This window comes from Rhinichthys klamathensis, unplaced genomic scaffold (genome assembly GCF_029890125.1).
Source record: "Rhinichthys klamathensis goyatoka isolate OS25496 unplaced genomic scaffold, OSU_Roscu_1.1 h1tg000056l_1, whole genome shotgun sequence".
Classification (NCBI taxonomy): domain Eukaryota; kingdom Metazoa; phylum Chordata; class Actinopteri; order Cypriniformes; family Leuciscidae; genus Rhinichthys; species Rhinichthys klamathensis.
Genome location: NW_026606601.1, coordinates 3,289,563 through 3,314,671, shown reverse-complemented (window position 1 = coordinate 3,314,671; position 25,109 = coordinate 3,289,563). Strand labels below are relative to the sequence as shown.

Genomic DNA, 25,109 nt, shown 5'->3' with positions numbered 1-25,109 from the left:
AAACTGTGCCAAAGATACTTGCCATCAAAGTCAGGCAACACAAACCTGTTTTATGACTTGAAACAATATCATCTGTTAGCAGATGCAAAAACTAAAATAAATTTTTCTCTTAAGATATTATTTTGTTAAAGCTGGAGTCCGTAACTTTTTTGGGTTAAAAATTATTCAAAATAAATTTGAGCAAGTACATAACCAGCCAGTTCAAAACTATCTACTTGCCTTAGCTCGATTCAAAACGGTAATCTTGTAGCCTAATGTTTTTTATTCCAGTGGTACTGGTGGATTTCCCCGGGAAATTCGAGCATGTCTTTGCGTCATTGTTGCGTGTGAGGATGTTGGAGGTGGAGATTTATAGCCTTTTCTCACAGCACTTGATATAATTAAACTTATCAGTTTGACGGCGGATCCAGAAAGGTTCAAACGACAATCACCAGTGACAACTGGAGATTCACCCATTGTAAAATGCAAAAGACTTCGGGGTGGCTACAGAAAAAAAGAGACTGATTTAATCAGCGCGATTTACTGCAATGCTTTTTTCCCCCTTAGTTGGCCAGAACAAAAGTGGATGTTACTTGCTTGTTCAGATGACATTTTCCAGTGAAAATTTATATGTTGGTCATACTTCAAAAAGTAGAATCTATGATTCTGAATGACAGTATCCACACCGGCGCGGTGACTGACAGCAGCACATTCTCCTCAAAACATTGGATTTGTCCGCGCTGTGCCGTGCTGAGGCACAACCCAAGTAAAGTTGATGATTCCGCGAATAACTGAATAGAGATAGCGACAGAGGAAAAACTACGGACTGCAGCTTTAAATGACTGAAAATGTATAAAGAATTCAAAAACATCAAGTGTTTGTCATGTTCTAACAATAAAGTGTAGCTTACACGGCTGGACGATATGGCCAAAATTTATATCACGATATATTTCTTAATTTCGGTCGATATGATATAATTCCGATATCGATATGAACAATATAAAAAAGCCTCAGAAAAAATCGAATAGATTTCACATATACGCACACTGCACAAATATGTAGAGTTTCCTGCTGTTTGCATATAATAACCATTTTCCTACATTGGTTCTTTATTTATTTTAAACAGCAACTTAATATTTATCCCTTTCTGGTCATAATTTGGAGACAATGATCATATGAACCTTTGTGCCGCGCTGCTTATTTGTCATGTGGTCTGGTGTTAACATTTTGAAATTTGCTTTTGTATCAAGAGAGTCCTGAGGATAGACCAGAGCGTAATTTAGATCGAAAAGACTCTAAGTAAACCTTGAAAAGTGGAAAAACGTACCTGTCAGAAAATCTTTTAGCGAATGCAAAATCAAGCTAATTAACGATTGCATTTGGATTTTTTTTTGTATGATTTTCTCAATTTCTTTTGGAAGTACGATGAATCAAAGTTGGCAGTGAGCTGAATTCTGAAGCATGTTAGAATTTCATGTACTGGTATGAATTTCATTAAACATTGGTTGTATCAAGCCTGTGCAGCTGGAGCTGTTTCCTCTAGCAGCAGCAGAAGGTAATGAAATATTTTGGATGGAGGACTTTAGGTCATGGAGTGGAGCAGTCAGTTAATTTAAACAGCACCTAGACCATCTTATCGATGGAACTCAGTGGCCATTTTTCACCCTCATGGTGAATAGCACCAACTTTGGCATTTAGCACTGCAATCACCTCCATCCTTCCTTCTATCTCATATCTTCCTTCTCGCCTCCCTTCTGCCATGCTTACTCACTAATCATCTCTTCACCTGGTTTCCTCTTTCCTCAATACATTTCAATCTTCTCTTCTTTAATTCTTCGCCTCTTGGGTCATTTAATCCTCTCTCTCTCTCTCTCTCTCTCTCTCTCTCTCTCTCTCTCTCTCTCTCTCTCTCGCTCTCGCTCTCTCTCTCTCAAAATGTTTAGTTTCTTTTGCATTATCGATTGGCATCAAAATGTGTTTTTGTTTGTGTTGGTTTGGTATCGATTCTCGGTCTCTCGTTGCCAGAGGGAAGGTAGACCCAGGAACAGGGTAATCAGGATTATGATGAGGTAGACACCGCTGGGACACTCCTTTTCCCTCTCTCTATCACGCACCCTAAAGTCAGGTGTGATCTGAAATGAACACATGACTGGATTGATTCATGAATGAAATGAATGAGAAAAGAGTCAAAATTAATGACAAATGGAGAATAAATTAAATGAGCAGATGCAATCTTGCTAGTGGTTGACTGATATGTTGCCAATTATTAGTAATAGAACTGCATAAAAAAACGTGTACTCTGAGCATAACGATCAGTCTTTGTGAACTGGATACGGACAGGAAGAGAATTACGCTGTCATTGGACATTCCCGATTGACAATTTAAATTCTTCTTGATTTCAAACTATGCTACACTACATCCAGCCTGCCGCTATGCTATATGCAGGTCTACTGTATAGCCTTGTCTTTATGTAAAAAAAGAAAAGAAAAAAAGAAAGATTCCCAGTGCACACAGATTGCTGAGTGCACTGTTGTTCACAGTGTTTGTGAAAAATACTATAGGATAACAGAATCAAGAAGTTACCATCTAAAGTATAAATCTGTTTATTTAAAGATTTATCAAGTTTAACAATTGTTTTCATATTTCATTTTTCAAATGATTTATTACTAATTATTTCTTATAAATAAATATACATTTCTTCAATTGTTATGCATTTTGTTTTTACCATCTTTAAATTATGTAGTGTAGTGTGATATATCAGCCACCCTGCTCTCCAAGATATCGGTATCAGGCATACAAATAAAATCAATATCTGTTGAACAATAATTCTTTGGAGAAATTTAGCAGAATTTGTTGGGTGGCAGAATAGTGTAGGACATGTTTTCGATGAGTAAATCATGTCCTTAGATAATGGAGGGCTTTTGTGAGGGCTGATGTTTGGTCATGGTAGAAATGTGTTTTGGTGCTGAGAGGCTGAATTACCAAAGAGGGGTCTGGTGGAGTGATCAGAAGAGGAATGAAGGGGATGGAGCCATTAGTAACATCAAAGTGTATGTAGACGAAAAAGGGAGAGAGATTGTATGAAAGTAAGCCGCAGACTCACTCATAAACACCTAAACAGCCCTGAAAAGCACTTCATCATCTAGATCAGTTCGCGTCGGCTGAGGTATGATGCCTGTTGTTGTTATCGAGGTAGCGGCTGCACATATTTATTTATCTATTCACCGGTAACGAGTGTGGAATAGCAAAGCACTTCTTCCCTCCGCTGGGGATGAATCTCTGTGATTAAACTGATCAGTGCCATCACTCAATGTAGCGAAGAGGCGCTTTAGGGCAGTGGCAAACAAAATTAGACAGATGATGGTGTCGTTTGGTATCAGACTCCACACATTTGCTCCCTGCATAGGCTCTGTGCACTGTAGTCGCTAGCTACACTCTGATCTACTGCTTGTGTTTAATTAATTTTACATCAGTGTCATTGCTGATTATCTCAGCGTGTTGCTCTCCTTCTCGCCAAGATAATGCGCAATGGGTGGCGTTGGGAAAAAAATTCTCGAAGATAACTGCTGTTAATTCACCCACCCCTTGAAAGAAAGGGGGCAAGGCCTCTAAAAAAAATAAACCACCTACCTTTTCAGCCAACGCTGACATCTCAATCTCCCATCATCTCCCTGTTGGGCCTACAGGCCCAGGGAGAGAAAACAGCTCTCTGACAAATCTAATCCAATTAGGAAATCATTATCTGTATGATGCGGGGGCCCACCACCTCGATATAAATTGACGGCAAGTTACACTGTCTCTGCGGACGCTCTGTTCGTTAGGCATGCTGAATGTGGAGCTGACTGACTTCTAATGAACGTCTGCTTACAATAAGGAAGTTATAACTGATCATAAACAATGTTCACAGGGTTAAAGTGACACCAAGGAACTTTTCCTCTGCAGTCGCCCTACAGGTTGGAAGCGGAATTGTCCATTACCGCTGTCGTAAATAATTTAGCCTACCGCAGCCTACTGTCGCACGCGCACGCTCGCTGTTTATTCAGCACCGGCTTTGGAATCAACAATGGCAGACATCCCAACCTGCAAGAAGTCATTTCAGGGAGGTATATCTTGGTGACTGGATTGTTGACGGGGGGGCGATGGGTTGACTAGCTTTCGTGAGGAACACTCGCAAGGTCTCTCGCTCTCTCCCTCTCTGCCATCCTCGCGCTATGTATGTTATGCGCGCAGTATGTTTTGTCTCGCATGCGCGCTCTAGATTCCGGGAGATTTGAACTAATTTTCGGGCATCAGGGAAATGCTATCAATATGCGGGAGACTCCCGGTAGACTTGGGATGTCTGCAATAGCCACAGACAAGTTGAGGAAGTGGTGGGGGAAGTGACGTATGCCGTAAAGCAGTCGAATTCTGTAGTTCTTTTTGTGCACGGGTTCCTACCCGAAACCCGAAGTTACATAGTGCCAGTAAAAGCGATACAGACCACGTCAGGCTATGGCAGACGTGTCATTTAACTTATTTTAAGTCGATGTACCATCACAAGGGTCTTGGAAATATATTATGAAGGTTGAAAAACTACTTAGTGTTACTTTAAAGTGGGTATGACCAAGCCACTCACTTTTGTCAGTCACCATTTTAATCACATTTTAGCTTTTCTATAGTGTGTAAACTTTTTTTTTTACTGTAGAAAATATTCACATTCACACTTCGTGTAACTCCATATAATAATAATAACGTTATTTTACTATGACTACAGAAAGCAGCATGCATATGAAGTTGTCATGGCAACCAAATACATAGCACACAAATTACTTGTAAAGGGCCGAGTAAGTTTTGCCGCGCTAAACTTAACTTAATAAATGGATTTGAAAATGCACTATAAACAATATTTTAAAGTAGGCTTTTAATAAGCAAATAAAGTAGTGAAAAATGACTTAATTTTTTTTAAAACAGACATCTGTTGGGCTGTAATCTGCAAAAATGCAGATTCATCACTTGACCGCTCAAGCAAATGAGATTGGAGGAGATGTTAGTTTGATTGGTTTTATGTAGTGCTGGGCGGTATACTGATTCATACCGAATACCGGTGTTTATTTTTGTTATATGATATGAATTTTTAATATACCACAATAGTGTATGCCGCTCCTAAAGTGCCTCCTGCTGGCACCTCTTTGTGAACAGCATGATTTTGTGGGGCCTTGTAAACCTGTATGAATACAAGTGTGGAATTTTTCTACAATATTCACTCATTACAGTAAAATAGGGCATTCTAAGTCAATCTACTGCGGTTTTTCCTCTCTCAATCAGTAGAAAATATGGTTAACAGTAACACCCAGTCCTGCTTGAAAAAAATAATAATACCGTCATATACCGTGAAACGGTATAATTTTAAAAAATACCGTCATATACATTTTTGGTCACACACACTGCCCAGCACTAGTTTTAAATATATTTATATTTTAAACCTTTTTTACACTGTTTACAAAATACAGAATATACAAAAACAGTAATATTGTGAAATTATTACAATTAAATCTAACTGTTTTCTGTTTTAATATATTTTAAAATTTAGAATTTCAGTCAGTGTCACATGACCTTTTAGAAATCATTCTAGTATGCTGATTTATTTAGTGTTCAAATAACATTGCTTTTATTTCATTGTTAAAAACGGTTGTGCAGCGTAATATTTTTGTGATACATTTTTTTCAGGATTCTTTGTATAGAAAGTTCAAAAGAACAGGATTTATTTGAACCAAAAATCGTTTGTAACATTGTGAATTACTGACCCCAAAGTTGTATATTTTGCACTTTCAACTAAATGGGGGAAAAAAAATCAACATAATAATTTATTGTCATATAACCAAATGATAATTTATTATCGTATAACGTGTCTCACTCATAACGCTCAAATGTCTCATTTTTCTCTTAGTTGGACAGATTTTCCAGTATCCGGATCCCTGGCAGTAAAAAGGAACGGCCACACCTCTCCCACATGTCCAAGCATTCCTCTTCTGGTGACTGGTCCACTTCCTCTGAATTTGAGGAGCTTTCTTCAAAGATCACATCGGAGAAGGAAATCCTTGCCCTCTTTGAGAAAATGATGGTAAGATGTATTTAGATAAAGACAAATGTATAATTCTGAAATGCATAAACAGAAACAAACATTGGGCCTCATTCACTAATAATTGCAAGGATTATTGGTATCTATACGCACAGGAGAACTTCTCACCAAAAATGTTTCTCCTTATTCCCAAAACCTGCGTACGCACATTTCTTAACCTTGTTTGCATGGTAATGAATTTGTAGTATTCTAAATGAGTGACCATGTGCACAAGGTTAGTAATTTGCAAAAAACACACCCAAATCCATATAGGGGCTTTCCACACACCTTTCCTTTTGTCGCTCTCAGCAAACATGATGCTCTCTAAAGTCACGCTGAGAGCACGCGCAGCAAGATCCTCAAGTCTGCCATCCTCAAAACAAGTTCAAACACAAAAATACCTTTAATACAGACCCAGATTACAGACTTCTAATTAACCAGCTGTACAAAACACGAATATGCATTTTTATGCAGAAACTCACAGCTCGAGTTGTAAGGCACGTACCTTCCGCAACACAGACAGTAAACATAGATCTTGGCATTTTGGAACCAATGTTGATGATAAATAACATTTAGACTGGCACAGCAGATGACTAAATGTTTGTAACAGACTGTAATATAGACTACCAGGGCTCGAATCTTGGCACAGCATTGCGAGTATTGCACAATTTTAATCATTCCCGCAAACATTTATTCACTTTAGCATATAGATTGTATAGTAAATTAATCCACACAGATTATAAAATCAAAACAGTAATTTTAAAAGATGTAATTTCACAAACAGCATGTCTGATTCAGCGGTGCTGCGTCTTCTCTCTCTCTCTCAATTCAATTCAAATTAGCTTTATTGGCATGAATGTGTACAATAGCACAATATTGCCAAAGCAATAGACATACAAAATTTGTACAATTATTTCTCTCTCTCTCTCTCTCTCTCTCTCTCTCTCTCTCTCTCTCTCTCTCTCTCTCTCTCTCTCTCTCTCTCTCTCTCTCTCTCTCTCTCTCTCTCTCTCTCTCTCTCTCTCTCTCTCTCTCTCTCTCTCTCTCTCTCTCTCTCTCTCTCTTTCAAAATGCACTAAACATCACAACATTGCATCGGCAAAAGGCAAGCGTCAAAACACACACAAAATTGTCAATTCCGGTCTTGGCGAGTATCTTCGTGAGAAAGAATATGCATGTGTAGTATAATGGATCTGTGTACCTAAAGTGAACAGCAGCCTAATATGTGTCTGTCATTAATGTTGATAAAACAACAAAAGAAAGCTTTATTTGTATGGAATCAGGATTAATAGCCTATGTATTTAAGTTATACAGTACTAAAAAGCCCTGATATACTTATGGTTTATTTGGGAAAGATGCAACTATGATGCAGAATAACACAGGGTACCCGCGGGTCTTAAAAGCCTTGAAAAAGTCTTGAATTTGATCATCTCAAATTAAGGCCTTAAAAGCCTTGAATTTTGTATACCAAGTCTTGGATTTCGTTACAAAGGTCTTATTTATGTTTTTGCCTTTGCTAGGATTAAGTTCATACCGTAACTAAATTAACTGTTACCAGGGACGGACTGGGGCTAAAAAACAGCCCTGGACTTTCTCCCAAATAGGCCCATCATCCAGCCATTCGCCCCTAGCCACTAGGATGTCCTGATACTATGCCACAATACTGTAACCTATATCAGACAAGGTATTCACAGCAAGTAATATCTCAAAAACAATGATGACAATTGGGGTTTTGTTTATTAATGAAGCCTCAGTCTTCAAATAAAAACAAAAAAATGTACAATGCCATTACATCTGCATTGAAAATAAAATACAAATAATGAAATGTCACTGGCTACAGAAACCCTAATTACACAAACTTGTAATTATAAAACATTTAGTTACTATATACCAGGGGTCTCCAACCTTTTTGTGTGTGAGGGCTACCTCAAGGGATAAAATAATCTAGAAGGGCTATACTCAAAAATATTTATTATACATATAACATGGTGGTGTTTTTTACCTTACCTTTACTTTTAACTTTAACTTTTTTATTTTTCACCATCATATGCGAAATAATAAAATATCTTGATATTCTGGTTCAACAATTGGTGAAAAATTTGTAATATATATATATATATATATATTATTCTCTAAAAACCTATTGTAGCATAAACATTTAGTATAAATATTTAATGCAAAATAAATAAATAAACTGCCATAACTTCTAAACAAAAACATTACTGCATTACATTTAATAGCCTACATTTATAGGCCTACATGACTATTAATATAACAGCATTTTTAATATGAATACAGGCACATTTCTGCCAAAAAAGTTTGTTTTACTAAGTTACAGTTAATTCATAAGTTGTGGAGTGAAATGTCTTCTAACTGGTTTGTTCTTGGAACAATGTTTCACCTGTTTTTTTGCGTCAAGATGTTGAGAATATCAGCGCTGTTTAATCTGGCTTTTAACTAGCTTAAATCACAGCCATCTGTGGGTTTATAATAGAGATAGAGAATTCTGCGCTGAATTGAAATGCTTCTCAGTGGATCGCGCAACTCTGTGTAATAATGTTCGCGTGATCGAGATCAGTTCGCACAGCTGATTCGGCCGCGATCGCAGTTTTTTTGGGCCGAGCTGATAATGCTCCGCGCTGGCATCCAACTTAAAGGTGCATTGCTGCCACATACAGTACTGGAGTCTGAAACAGATAAGTGGGGGGAAAAAACAGGTTATGACTGCGTGTGTGGCGGGTGGTGGGCCGGCCCGCCGGCCGTCCTGGAGTACCGGCCGTTCTGTGATACTCCAGATCACACAGATGGCCAGTCCGCCCCTGACTGTTACTAATGTAGGCTAATTCAAAATGTATGCAACGTTGAGTCAGAGACAATTTTGGTTGAGTGCACCTCGCGCTCCACGTCATAGCAGAAAAAGCGATCGCGTGCGCATCCGTTACTATGGTTACTAGGCAAGTGAGGTACAGAACAAGATAGTACCTAGCCTAGTTTAATCCACTGTGGCCACAAATGACAGAATTTAAACCCCAAATACGAGCTTTTCTGTTAAAAGAACATATTTTCTACCCGGTCTTTTCAATAGTATCTGGCAACCATGCGCACGCTCTCTCTCTACACTGCTGAAGCGCGGATTATCTGAAAACACAGACAAGCTGGTTGGCAACAGTTGGCATTCAGCGGTCTTTATTTAAAATGTTGTACTTGAATTAAAGTGTCATCCAGTCGGTCTGTGTTCTGTCACGAGCCGCTTGCGCTGTTTGTGCGACTAAATCTGCGATTAAAATTTATTTAAAGCATTATTTCTGTCTTTTTTTAAGGTATTACAAAGGTAAAAAGGGATAATTATGTAGAACTGCACAAGTGCTACTGCTAAAGTCGTGCAATGTCAATAATTTCTCATAAGCCTAATTGAATTGGCCTAGAGAGAATAATTATGACATTTTCTGTCTAAAGACTACATATAAAATAACTACCAAAAGTAAAGTAACTGCAGTTTGACTAAAAGTGGACAAAAAATGCAAAGACTTTTCATCAACTACAACTATAAAAAACTGGATGACTCAAATGTGATTAAGACCAATAAACATTTTCGTCTTAAGACTAAATAAAAAATGGCTGCCAAAATTACACTGGCCTACATACACGTGCGCGCTACAATGCTGTTGCGTATGTATTAAATGAATTAAATAAAACATTTTACTTAAATTATCAGTCAAGTAGCCTCCTTGTACATAATTATTTTCTAGGGTTTAAAATGTATTCAGATTTGACATTTTCCCCTCATACTTCTGTCGGAATGGGTACGAAGTTGGCATTGAATTTCATTTGAAATGGTATTAAAAAGGTCTTAAAAAGCCTTGAATTTAAGTTGGAGGATCCTGGGGGGGTACCCTGTAACAGAAAATGTGCATAATGGTCGCTGAGTTGGTAAATTTACAGATTGACTGGTAATTCTGCAAAATGACTCTTCTCAAATAAAGCTGAACATTAAACAGTGGCAGCGGTGTCCAGAAGAAATTCAGTTGGCACATGACCTATTAGATTTTAAATAACTTACCCAAACAGCATAGCCTGGGCAAACCCAGACAACTTCCGGCAAATTTAGATTTGCTCTGCAAGTTAGTCTGGCAAAGAGCTCATTCAAGCTCATTTCTAATCCGTCGAAATCGCGGCACCAATCAGAAACGTTGGGGTGGGCTTTACACGATGACGACAGCACAGCGACGGAACTAGGGGTGTGACGGTTATAGTTGAACACCGTCATTAGAACTCTATAACTGCCAAAACCATGGTATAAAAATATTTTTTTTTCACAAAATGTTTTTATCATAGAGAATGTTTAAATACTAATATCAGCTTACGAGGGTAACGGAGGCGGAGTTAGTGGTGCTTCGGAGGCTGCTACTGCTGGAGATGATTTGGGAAAAGTCTCTGCCCCTTTACTGATCAGAGCGCGCGCTGACACGGAGTAAAGCCTTGTTTATACTCGACATGTCCGCACGAGTGCGAAGGTGCGTGCGGCAAAAATGCCGCGTTCGGTGCGCAAGACCGGCAAGACCCCATTTCACTTGGCTGTGTGCACGGATTCTTTTGTAACAGCGTGCGCAGCGCCGCGTCCGAGGACTTCAAGCCGAATCTGCCCGAGCATGTACGATCTCATCGCACCGGCACCCAGTTTATGCGTCTAAATTGCAAAGTTCATTGCAAAGTTTTTTTTGTTAAACTTTTGTTTACTGTGTGTGATTTATTTAATGGAAAGCACATTCACTTCTAGTTGTCTTGCTGTTAATTTTAAATAAACGTAGAGCAAGTAGCTAATCAGTGTCTGCTCGTTTATTTAAACTAAGTTGTTCTATAACAGACGAACGTCGCTCTGCATACGTCATCTCCTTCATCGCTCTGATTGGTTTTAGGTCTATCCAATTGCGCCCAGAGGCATTTGAGCTACGTCCGTTGGTGACGCTCCTTTGGAAATGATTTGTCTATGAAGCTTTGCCAGACCATAACTCAGTTACAACTGAGAATGGTCTGGTTTTAACCAGGCTACAAACAGCAAACAATTGAAGCAGTAAAGCTTTAGCTTCTTGTGTGATGATGTCATCCAGGGGTATAGCTTATCATTTCTGGAGTTAAAATGTTTTCAAAAGCTTTGGCTTTCTTCACCAAATTAAGCTCTGGTGTAGGTTTTACTTGATTAACTCCAGCTTTTATTTAAAAGTTAATCTTGAAAACGGCATAGATAATAAATTAGCAACGATGTCCTCACAAATGTTGCTTAAATATACTAATATATATATATATATATATATATATATATTAGGGGTGTGCAAAGCAGCCGGTATTTGTATCTGTATTTGTATTTGTTGAGGGGGGAAAAGTATTTGTATTTGTATTAGAGTAAAATTCAAAATAGGCGTAAAATCCAGTTTTTTTGCATTACACTTCTAATTTACGTTATAGTGTAAGTATTCTTTAATTATATCCATTATAATAATTATGGATATGCAATATTCGTTGATGTTTTTCTATAAATCCAGCAACATGTAACAAGTACGTCATTGAAAAGAAAATAACATAACAGCATTACCTCATCCATGGTTAAACCAACAACGAATAAAATACCATTGTGAACATTATGAACCCCACCACCACCCGTCCTTGTTGGAGGACGCTGAACAGACAGAATAAGTAATAAGGGATAATGTAACTTATAGCGTTGATTATGAGCCCGACGCGAAACGGAGGGGTCTTGAATCAGCTTGAAGGGGTTGTATTCGTTATAACAACCGCCTCGCTATACATTATCCCGCTTATTACATGGCTACCTACCAAATAAATCAATAATTTGACTCAAAATATTGATCTAAAAAGGAGTTTATTGATTTAAAAACGATTGTATTGCTTCCGCTAAAGAAAATAGTCCGTTCCGTCTCTACGTTTAGAATCCATGGCAACGCTCTGTTTTTCATGGCAACGGTGTGTTATACTTAGCAGCGGTCTGTTATTAAGAAATAACAGACCGCATTCTACATTAGAATTCAACCAAGCCATGTAATAAAAACAACCGAGCTAACAGTCTACGTAAACAGAGCGAACATGAGAGCATCCGACTGCAGATGTCAATAATGCAGCGTAATAGAATAATCTCCCGATCAAACTCCGCTTCCCGAAAGTTATAAACTGCCTCCGGAACCCAGTTAAGGTATAAAAATCTATTCAACAAAAATAGTGATGCAGTTAAGTGTTTTTTTCGCTCAGCCGAGCGTAAATTTTATGTCTGTTGCTGTGTGGAGCAGCCTGTGTCAGTCACCTCTTCCTGAACGTCACTCACTCACTCACTCACTCATCCGTGCATGCACTGAGGCCTCGTGAGGAAACGCAGCTTTTTGATATAAAGTTTTTCTTGTTCCCGAATACAATTTTTTTTAAAAGCATTTGTTCGAAATAAGTATTCGTAAAAAACACGTTATTTGTGCCTTTCCGAATACCGTATTCGGGTTCGGCTCCACCCCTAATATATATATATACACACACACACACACACACATACATACATATATATAGGGGTGTGACGAGACGCTTATCTCACGAGACGAGACAAGACACGAGATTGGGTTCACGAGAACGAGATGAGACGAGATTTTTGCACAATTTTTCAGAAATCCTCTGACAAAATTCATGACTGGAAAAATAGTATGCAGGTGCATTTTGCAATGTTTTAACTAATAATCTTCTAATGCATGTTGGTTCAGGTGTACTTTATGAGTATGAATTATCAAATGCATTAAAAGAAAATATACAAGCACTGTAAAAGTTTTTTATTGACTGGCTTTTCTCCTGTATGATTTCACATTAGTCAACTTCAGACCTTATTGTACATTTAAGAGCTGATTTCTGATTGAGGCTGTGTGTGACCTCCTAACTGAACTCCTTGAAGTCTTAAGTGCAAACAATAAGTGCAAGTGCAACCATAATCAAAGTTAGCACACAGACTCTTTATAATTGTTTTGAAATTGCTGTTTTATTTTGCACCGGCAGTTATAGGGTTAATGCGGTGAGTTCGGAAAAGGCCGGGTAGAGAGAAACGAGGCTGGTGTGTTTGTCTCTACAGTTGTTCTTGCGTTCCGATTATAAGTTCAGAAACAGAGCCTCCCTTGTCTGTTGTCCTTAAGACATTACAGTACTCTCTATATTCGAAGTGCAAACAGAGACCATAGCCGCAAATAAACAGTCCAGAGATGGGTATTGGGAGACGGACTATTGTATGTATGCAGCCTAATTTGTGTGCAATGCACATCAGGGAGCTTGTGTTTTATTTTCAAATTCGTGATCGCGCGTACTCTGTGTATAGGGAGCAGCGGTGCTGAGCGTGCATTCTACAAGATAAGACATTTATCAGACGTTTAGTCTATGTTGCGCAACGAATCCTCCGCCATCGTCACGCGATCAGTGAACTGTGATTCGTGCTGCATTGATTGCAACAGCAACTCGTGCTGGATGAGCAGAGCAGACTTTTACATTAGTTTATAATGTTTTTAATTTTTTTTTATAAAAACAGCAAAACGATAGTTTAGGCGAATGTGAGTGTAGCGGTGGAATATTCTATGGTAATCTCACCCTCACGCTCAGGTTTCTTATATGAAGTAAAAAATCTTTAAAAACTTTTGTTTAGACTTTATACACAATTATGGAGCTGTCGAAAGTTAACTGATTGCAGTTTTGTCATTTAACTCACATCTATCTATTTCATCCAATTTCTCTCAAGTATCATTTTAAAACATTGCTCAGTCCCCCATTGCCTGAGCGCTATCGTACGGAGGTCCCTGTCTCTGCCCTTTCTAAGAGTGGAGGTAGTGTTAGTGGTTGAGCTGCGTCTCCAAGCGCAGGATTGAGTGACAGGAGCAGCCACTGCTGGGTAGAGAAGGAAGAGTGTGGATAACGCGGGCGGAGACGCAGTCATTAGTCATGGCAAGTACGGGTTTGGATACATGAGCATGCCAGCAGAGGTGACAGGGCCAACAGTGGTAATGGATGCCTTTTCGCTCTACGCCCAATCCGCACCTATCCCAGCATCCTCCTCTCTTTCTCTCGTTCTGACACACGAGGACTGCATCACGCTTGCGAACCCATGAGTGAAATCTTAAACGGCTCTGCTGATCTATCCTCTCCGGAAAGGGATGAAAGGGAGAGACGCTGTGGGGAAAGGGAAATAAGATTGGAGGACACTAGGAACGTTGCACTCAACATCGTATGCAGCTGTTATTGTTTTTCTCTCTCATCTACCTCCATCTCTTTCTTTCCTTCTCTCCCTTATCGATTTTATTGTTCTGTCTTTTGCCTTGAGATTTCCATGCCCTTTTTATCTTTTGATGGTAGTTGTAAACTGTCCACAGATACACGCTAGTTCTTTTCTCTTTCTCTGTCAGAGATGGTGAGTTTGAGAAGTGCAGTGCACTAGTTTTCTTATGGCACAGGACGTGTTGCTTCAGTAATCTTGGAAGTAAAATTGCCAAGTATATCTGCCAATGTCTGTCTTAGCGGTACAACAGGTTCAGATTTATGAACATGCTCATTTTTGTTTCACTGTTAATTTCTAATCTTTTCAGAAATTGGCTCATTAAATTTTTCTAATACATAATTCATGACTTCATCAATCAGTGCTAGGTACTAATCTTTAAAAGGTCTCACAAAGTTGCACACAGAAATGTGTTCACATAGACAACAGATGTTTATAATACCAGTTTAGCAAAAAAAAAAAAAAAAAAAAAAAAATTAAATTTTAAAGTGTTTAATCAAAAACACTTGATGACTTCCTTTAAAAACCAGGGCAGATTTTTAAATTCAGTTTTAGCTTTCAGAGACCCAGCGTAGCAAAATTGCTTGTTCGTTTAAACCAATTAAATTATAAAGGACTTTCACTAAATGTAAAAACTACACATACCTATCTGATGCTCTGAAATGATCACAACCGTTTTGGTGGGGGGAAAAAATGCTTCCACAAAAAATAGCGATAGCCAGCTGACATAGTTCTTAACACTTTTGGAACAAATTAACCTATTTACAAGTAGTACGTGTTTTACATCTATATATTGTCAGTACATGTATATTTATTTACAGTACAATTTTATATTCCTTTTTCCTTTGATATGTTTAAGACATTGAAGTATTATCAGTCTTTCTTTGTTTATGTCATTTTCATCTCCTTTTTCTTAATGTCGTATCTGCCTGATGGATTCACGAGTAGAGGTTGACATCCTGCGGTTTCATTTATTTGCAGTTTCAAAAAGAACAGGTGTTAGGCATGGTTTGATTCATGTGAGGATTGAAAGATGTGAGAGCTCTTTACTCTTCTCTGCTAAGTTAACAACCAGCATCTCCAGTACTATTTTTCTTTTGAGCAGAAATATGTAGATATCAGTATATGATTCATTTGTCTCTTTTGTTTGGATCAAATGTTTCGTCGCTTGTAATGATGGAGATTCTCATAAAGCAGGTCACAATACTGAAGGACTTGATGTTTTTACTTGATATTTTCCTTCTCTTGTATGTGGTTTGTATTTTCAGGAGGATATGAATCTTAATGAAGAGAAGAAGGCACCACTCAGAGAGAAGGATTTGTGCACAAAAAGGGAGATGGTCCTTCAGTACGTCATCACAGCTGCAAAAACCGTAAGTCAAAGAATAATTGTAGCCACACAGACTAACATATAAACTTGAAAGCATGAGCAGTAAATACATTTGATTCCTTCGAGCTTCCTTTTGCTTCATAATGGATTTCTATAATTAACCCTGATACTGAATAAGACGGAGTTTGACCTAAAGGCCATAGGAGGTCACGTCACAGACTGCTCCAATCAGTTACTCGATACCATGTCAAATGCCTCAGTGTCTTTGTAAAACAACAAAATAATAAGCTAAGGTACAGGACCACCACAGAGACACCATGTGCATGTATGTCTGTGTTAATTTGTTGTTGTGTGCCTGTGCTGACTGTGTGTGAGTTTATTGTACTCGTGGGTTTGCCCTGATGAAAATATCTGTAACTGCAGGCCTCTTATGATGACATTGACAGGCTAAAGACTGTATTTATCGGAGATGATTGCCCTCATTTTAGTTTGTCTCTTTTGTTCTCTTGTCCTGAGGTGAGAGGGAGGTGTTGAGTCTCCTCATGTATACTTATGAACTCATTTTTCTGTGGTAAAGGATGGCAAGATGTGATTTTACATCATCTCCCAATGTGTAATTCACCATTTCACTTTTCTACAAATAGCCTGGAGTTTTTATGCTAGAATACTGGAGGAAGAAGAAATGCTGTTGAGTAATAAAAACAGACATTCATATAAATCCTCCTCCTCCTTTGTTTTAATATGAAAGTTTGGCTTCTCAGTGATGCCAAAACAATTAATCTGTAATGGCTTTAAAAGGAGGGAGAAGTTTTTTTTTTAATAGTCCTTCTTTAAAGGTGACGACATGCCCCTTTTCACAAGATGTATAAATAAAACTATGGTGTCCCCAGAATGTGTCTGAAATTTCAACTCAAAATACCCCCCAGATCATTTATTATAGCTTGAGAAATTGCCCTAGCCTGGTTAAAACCAGACCATTCTCAGTTGTAACTGAGTTATGGTCTGGCAAAGCTTCATAGACAAATCATTTCCAAAGGGGCGTCACCAACGGACGTAGCTCAAATGCCTCTGGGCGCAATTGGATAGACCTAAAACCAATCAGAGCGATGAAGGAGATGACGTATGCAGAGCGACGTTCGTCTGTTATAGAACAACTTAGTTTGAATAAACGAGCAGACACTGATTAGCTACTTGCTCTACGTTTATTTAAAATTAACAGCAAGACAACTAGAAGTGAATGTGCTTTCCATTAAATAAATCACACACAGTAAACAAAACCTTAACAAAAAAAACTTTGCAATGAACTTTGCCATTTAGAGGCGCAAATTGCGTGCCGGTGCGGTGAGACGTAACAGTTACATGCTCGGGCAGATTCGGCTTGAAGTCAGTCATCCTCAGACGCCTATAACCGTCACACCCCTAGTTCCACGGCAGGATCCATCTTTGTAAATGTACAAAATCTGCTTCACCGTCACTGTGCTGTCGTCATCGTGTAAAGCTCACCCCAACGTTTCTGATTGGTGCTGCGATTTCGACGGATCAGAAATGGGCTTGAATGAGCTCTTTGCCAGACTAACTTGCAGAGCAAATCTAAATTTGCTGGAAGTTGTCTGGGTTTTCCCAGGCTAAAATTGCCCCCTTTTTGGATTTTAAGCAAAAACGTGCCGTTTTTGTGTGTGCCTTTTAAATGAGCTGCTACTCCCCGCCCCCGTTCAGAAGAGGGCCGATCCTTTACACAAGCTTTGGATACAATTACAAAACACGCAAATGTCACTCATCCGAAATCTCAGAAATAACCAGTAGCAGTGCAGCCTTACGGAGAGACTCCAAGAAGAGGTTGCAACTTTTAAACGCACATGAACGTTTCTGAATGGTTAGTGGATAAATTTATGTAGTTGTTGTGGAGTTACATCGACTTGCATGTACCTCTACCATCATGTTTAACTTTTACACAAGTTGCGTCTGTGAAGCCAACTAACGACAGAACATTTTTCATGCTTTGCTTGAACTTTTGCCATTGTGTTAGAACTGGTAACACTGTTGTCGCTTGCGAAAACCAAATGGCGGTGCCGTGGGTGGAAACGCGCAGATTAAGGGGTGGAAAATATTATAATAAGATCCCCTTCCTACGTCGGAAGAGGAGCGAAATCTGATTGGCTTATTTTTTTACATGCTTGCAGAGAAAGGCTTACCAAAACAAAGTTACTGGGTTGTCACTTTTCACGTTTTCTGTGTTGGTAGATGCACCGGGGAACCGATTATAACACCTAAACACGGAAAATGTCCGATTTTCATGATATGTCCCCTTTAACATGTATTAACATTGTATACCCAATTCGGCTTGTATGTTAATCAACTTGCTGATTGATTAATTAATTAGAGTTTGCTAGATTAGCTTTGGAAACAAAAAAGCATCAGGTGCTCATCAAAAACTACAGGTGGGAGTTATTTGCCCAAGCATTCTTCCTTATACATGCTGATTGGAGCTCTCTGCATTAGATTAATTTCTGAGTTTTAAGCCATGCTGCTTAGAGGATTGTTTGTCTGTTTTTAAGTCCCGATGTGTTGGTGAGACAGACTGACAAGTGTACACGTCTTAGAATTGAGCGTGTTCAACAAATCCTCCAGTTCTTCCACTGCACGATATAGCTACACACAAGTGGAAACACTATATGCAGGATTCAGGCTAGATGGATAAAAAATGCATGTTTTTCTGCAGAAATTAATTCCCCAATCTAATCCTCCTGTCGGTTAGCTTTGTGTTCGTTTACAGGGCCTACGAATGGTGGAAGAGAAACAAGAACAAGGGAGTTTAATTATAATGCTGCTCCCCTCTTTCCGCTGAGAATTTAATTATTTTGGAGTGCTTGGAGATTTCAGGATGATTCAATTTGAATTGTATTTGCTATCTGGAGTGGCTGGTCAGGACTTGTGGTTTTTCTCCAATCAGCTTTCTTTTTCTACATTTAGAGTGCTGAAACTCATTGACCTTGGACAATCATGATAAAACTCCCAATGTATTGGAAACTTGAATTTTCTCAGATAAAATGACCTAAATAAACGATCCAACATTTTAATTCTTCCAAATAAATAACATGACGCTTATCCATCTTGATTTACACTCCATAGTAAAAATAATGGTTCTTTATTGGCATTGATGGTTCCATGAAGAACCTTTAACATCTATGGAACCTTTCAATTGCACATAAAGGTTCTCTATAGTGGAAAAAAAGATTCTTTAGATTATGTTCTTCACTAAGAAAATAGTTATTTTAAGAACTGTTCACTGAAAGTTTGAAGTTCTTTAAGGAATCAAAAGTAGTTCTTCAATGGCATCGCTGTGAAAACCCCTAATAAATAAAGGAACCTTTATCTTTATTTTTACCTTTATCTTTATTTTTAGTGTACGCTGGTGGCCAAACCTTTTGAAGGCAATAAAGGTGTTTGACAGAAATTAGGCTTTTGAAAAGGAATACTATTAAACATTTATAGGAATACTTGTTACCTTGCATTCCCAGACTTAAAAAAAATAGTAGACTTAAAAAAAGATCTACAACCTTATATGTGAGGTTAAAAATGAAGGTTGAAAAACCACTAGCAAATTTAAACCATTTAATCAAGTAATTGGGGTGAGGTGTATCTGAAAACCAGCCTTATTATCCTGGGCTTCAGTTTAGACTGCCTGTTCGCTCAAGGAACCCACCGACTACTTGATTTTGAAAATGTATAGGGATTTGAACATCCTTTCTTCTTGGGTTATACATAAAATATATTGAAAATCCTTTATAAAAATTGAATCTATTGGCCAGAACAGACAGTGATGTATTGGTGTTTTCGAAATTTCCCTTTTCATACTCAAATAAGCTTCTTCTCACACTACCTTGACTAGTTTGATGGATGGACATTACTTTATATGTGGAAAATGTCCTGGAGTTTCTTTCTCTCTCTATCATGCACCCGCATGCTCCTGCCCTCCTTCATCTCTCACTCTCTCCATCTCTTGTCTTTTGACATTCAGGCTTGGTTGTTTACCCCCCTGTCCGTGTTCTTGACGAATAATTGCCTTTCAGTGAAGCCTTTCCTGTTGGCTCTGCTCCTTCGTCTCGCTTGGTAATTGAAACTATAGATTCTGGCATTGGATCCTCTCCCTCTCTGTTAACAACATTCACCTTTTAAAACATTCACCTTGCCATTGCCAGCATAGAGTGTGGGTATAATTACCATTCGCTGTACCTTGAATGAATGTTCATACTCAAAGCTTTTGCTCTTTTGGAATTGATGCATTGTCATTAGGTCTTGATTAGTGCTCATTAAGGAATATTAGGAGCTTGAAACTAAGGGTGTGCCATATCATACCGTCCACGATAACGGTGGTATACATTTTTACATAATAAAAAAAGTGTAATATCGCGATAGCAATGATATAGCGACGTGATGACGTATGGCGCATTTACGTTCCCTAGCGTGCACATCAACAACACTGTCGAGTAAAAGCAGCATGTCAGCCTCGGATGACTATTTAACATTCCCGCAGGTCTACCACTTATAATGTGGGAAATTCCCCCGCAAACATTGATTCACTTTAGCATGCAGATTGTATAAGTAGCCTAAATGAATCCACACAGATTATAAAATCAAATCAATCACTTTAATCAAAATTTTAAAACTTTCTCCGAGATGCAATTTCACAAACCCAGCGGTTCTCTCTCTCTCTCTCTCTCTCTCTCTCTCTCTCTCTCTCTCTCTCTCTCTCTCTCTCTCTCTCTCTCTCTCTCTCTCTCTCTCTCTCTCTCTCTCTCTCTCTCTCTCTCTCTCTCTCTCTCTCTCTCTCTCAAACTATCCAGTACTTGCGTGCTCTCAGATGTTTTTCTCTGTGTGTATACATACAGTAGAGTAAAGTATCCTCACAAACAGCTTGCGAGTAACAAAAGTTATGTTTCGTTTTATATATCGTTTTTAACGGGAAAAAACACGCACAATTGGCTTGGTTATACTCGTAAACGCATTCGGTTATGTCCTTAGATAAGCATAAAACGCATAAGACAGTGTAACGGACAGTATAATGAAAACAGGATCCGTGCACTAGCTCTAAAAGTGACAGCAGCCATACGTGTCTGTCATTAATGTTGTCGTCAAAACAACAAAAGATAGGCTAGCTTTAATTGTAAGAAATCTGAATTAATAGCCTATGTATTTAATTTAGTCAGGATTCAGGATGCAGCACCCCTACTGCAAACAACAAATCCCTGATGTTCAAATGCAAGTAGTATATCGGTGTGATGGACAGTGTGGCATTTAAAATGCAAACAGTGAGGTCATCATCCAGCTTAATTGTTTTCATACAATAGTGTCAGTGCAGTCAAATTGAAAGTCAATTCAGTGAACTAAAGTTAATTCATGAAATTGTTATTGATGGATGGGTAGGTACTAAGTAGAAGGAATACAGTATACAGTAGATAGATTGGGTGGATAGATTAGGTGGATGGATTGGATGATAGATAGATTAGGGGGATGGGTGGATAAATGAATAGTTGGGTGTAGTGGTTCAGTTTGTATCATGGTTTTAGGGTCAGGGTCATGGTTTTGGTACGATTTGATATGTGCTATGTTCAGGAAAAATAAGGAATACTTTCAAATTAAAATAAAGAAAATAAGAACAAAAAATTGAACTACAAGCGATAGCACAAATAAATACAATAGAGCTGCGGTCGGGAACCCATGGCTCGCAAGCCCCACCTGGCACACTATGGCTCCAGATCTCACACCCTTTACCAATAAATGATTGATAAAAAAATGGACACATCAATAGAGATCAGCTTTCTGTAGAAAAAGCAACCAATTACAATTCTTTTTTTGTATTTACCGAAGTTAATGAAAAGAAAAGTTAAGAATAATAATATATTTCAAGTTTTACAGGCCAAAGAGCGCGATCAGACGACAGAAATCCTTGAGCTCCTGCACTCAGATTCAAGCAGCAACGTAGCTTGTTTGTGATAATGGTGAAAACTATTTTTAGAACAGCAGTGAAAATGTAAAAGTAGGCTATATGAAAAAAGTAACTATCATTTTATTGAATCTGGTGCTTTGCTGTGCCAAGAGACACATCAAAACATTTCACCGGGTTCTTTTGCTTTTGCTGCAGAGACCTTTTCAGGGGTTTTCCTGGGTCACAAATGGTCTTCGGTGGTGAACATGGATAAATGAGATAGTAAAGAGCGGGATGCGATTGATATTAAAAAGAAATATTGAAAGCACAATAAGCCACGAAACGGAACTGAATCTGCTACTGACAGGATGCTTTGTGCGCACGCTCTGAGCGGAACACGAACAGGCATAGCCTACATTTTTACAAAAAAAACGATCCCAGATTATTTTACATTTAATTACTTTATTCAGTGTCTGTTGTATTTCTTACATGAATAGCCCTACTACTGTTAGACCTACAAAAAACTTAAAGCAATTTATTTCATTTGTATCTTTATTCCATTTTATTTTTTCTATTATTAGTAATTTATTTGTTCTTATTTTATTACTGACTCTTTACTTGTCTTTTTAAAAATTCAATTCAAAGTTTGAAATCAAGCTATCTTGTTCTACTGCAGCAAAAATTACTCCATTGTAAAAACACTATACATGGAGTTAGCAAACATTTAGGTGAGATAGTAGTTATAATGAATGATAATTGAGCTATGTCTATATATGAATAAAATCCTAAATTAAAATCTGTCATATAAATTGATCTGTTCAGAAAAAATTATTGATTGCCTAGACTTTCAATGGATGGACAAAAATGTGATAATATTACAAATATATGACATTAGCCTAAATATATGGCGGTTCTTCCCCGTGGTATCGAATATTGATACTTTTCAAGTTATCTTATCGAAGTTAAATTCCAGTATCGTGACAACACTAATGTAGGGTGCCACATTGTTTTACATTTTCAAAGGGGGCTTTGACTTAAAAAAGGCCGGGAAACACTGGGATAGATGATAGACTGGCAGCTGGACAGGTGGGCAGATGGATAGACAGACTAATTGATGGATAAACTGATAGATCTAAATTTGTATTTAGTTTAGCCTATATATTTCATAATTTTCATCGTCATATTTATTTGATATTTTATATTTATAAACTTAAATATTTAAAATAATGTGTGTATGTGTCTCACTTCTCACACAATTCCAAGTAATGAATTGAAAGGGAACTAATTTTTTAATTCTGAATTTTGCTCAACCCTGGGGAGGGTGCTGTGTGAAACAGCTGCTACTTTGACCAGAAACGATAAATATAAAAGCCTCCACTCAAGCCTGTGTGCAGTTAGAATGGTTGGGACTGATTAATGCAATGTTGGATGGTCAGAACATGATGGTCAGTGTGAGCTAATGGAAGAAGTTGACTCATTGTGTTCTGATGGCTAATGAATAAAGACAGATTGCATACATACCCGAGACACCCTCAGACCAACACTCGTCCCTTAATTAGTCACAGTATACGTCCATTAGTGACAGACCAACTGCATTTTTGAGCTGTGAACAGGAAAGCGATAAGAAACAGCACCGGGGGGTGACCTCTAAACATGTTTTAATCACCACCATCATAATCCCTTCCTCCATTATTAATGATCCGTTGTTCATGTGAGTGTCACATATTTAGAGAAATGCTACTGAAAGTAACGAATCAACAGAATCAAAGATTTTCTTACGTCCCCGTCTGCCTTGTGGGATAATACCTTGGTTGGTAATTACAAAGATTAACCTCTCCATTCCGCTTTTGTGTCGTCCTCAAAATAGCACAAAATTGTTGGTCATGAAATAATTATTGGGTTTTAATACTTGGGATGATGATGGGACTAATAAAAATATCCCACATTTGCAGGGTTGGTCTTTTGTTCTGCTCCAGATATGTGCTCTGGAATTCAACCACTTCATTGTAGCAAGGAACAATAGAGTTGGCAAATGTTACATGCAGGAAAAAATCCAATCCAAAATCAAGCTCTTGGTGAGCCTGATATTTAGGCATGGTATCAGGGAACATACTTTCTAGGGATGCACGATATAGGATTTTGGCCGATATTCGATATGCCGATATTTTCAAACTAATTTTGCCCGATGCCGATACCGATATCGATATATTTGTATTTTTTTTAAGTGCAAAAAAAGCTTATTAAAGCTTCTATTAATGTTCTCAGTCAAGAGCAGTGAGTGATTTCCTCTGTGTTTTGTTGTTTTATTAACATTAACGGGATAGTTCTCCCAAAAATTTAAATTGTCATCATTTACTCTCTCAAGTTTCTTTCTTCTGTTGAAATTATAAAAGTTATTTGGAAGAATGTGGCTAACCAAACAGTTGCTGTACTCCAGTGACTTCCATAGTATATTTAAGCACAAGAAAGAAATGAATCCAGGTTTGAAACAACATTAGATAGACAGAATTTTTATTTCTGGGTGCAGTATCTCTTTAAAGACAAGCGGCAGAATATTATTACTGTCTCTTTAAGAAATGCACACGAGTAACGCGACGCGTCTAATATACACGCATTTGACAAGCAGATTTTCTCTGTTTGCTTTCACTTTAGACATAACCAACTTTGTTTATGTAAACCTTGAGTGTATTTGACAGTATCAGCGCAATAAGACTCGAAAGATTAGTCCAGTGTGCAGGCGCTGTGACAGGCTTTTAGTTCCTGTGAGCGTCGCGTGTACGCGCTCAGAAAAGCGGATGTTAGAACAGCGCATCAGCACGCGAATGACATGTTTACCTAGCAAGACTTTGACGCACATGCAAACAATAAACTTTTGTGAATTGCAGTGTCCCGTGAGGGTAACTCTACCTCTGCGTTTACATGTGATGTGATGTGAATGTACTTTGCCAGTGCCGCTGCTAGCCATTTTGGTGCCCATTTTGGTGCCCTTTTCATTTAGGGGGCTAAGCCCCCAATGAGGGTATGATTTACAAAAAAATTAAAAAGCTAAAAAGTAACACTTTAGATTAGGGTCTAATGCTTACTATTAACTAGTTTCATTACCATGCAATGGTTTTATAATCACTGGGATCCCGAATTTGAGGCAGGTTAGTTAGGGGTGTTCGGGGGAAATTTGGGATTTTTCTGAACTACAGATGTGCATTTTAAGATGTTGTGAAGGCAAAAAAATAAAAAAATAAATAAAAAAAAAATAGATAACAACAGCTTTAAAATCATGTCAGTGGGCAGCTGATTATTTTTCTCTCCTCATCAGCATCACACTCTTTTTCTCTTTGTTTTTATCTTGCCCTGTCTCTTCCCCTCCTAAAGTTGGCTTTTTTAATTTACTAAAGGTTACAATTTGTATTTTATTCTCAATATGTACACATTCATTATAAATCCTGTGCCTAACATGATGAAAACGGCTTTGTTCATGTTT

The 25,109-nt window shown here is 38.1% G+C and overlaps 1 protein-coding gene across 1 annotated transcript in view; it reads left to right on the top strand.

The window, feature by feature from the left end:
* The window catches only part of diaph3 (diaphanous-related formin 3), a 410,831-nt gene that overhangs the window by 63,549 nt on the left and 322,173 nt on the right, over positions 1-25,109 (top strand). Inside the window, exons 3-4 of the mRNA XM_056248660.1 lie at positions 5,906-6,079; positions 15,644-15,748. Of these exons, the coding sequence (XP_056104635.1) occupies positions 5,906-6,079; positions 15,644-15,748 (279 nt within the window). The remainder of the gene's footprint in view (positions 1-5,905; positions 6,080-15,643; positions 15,749-25,109) is intronic.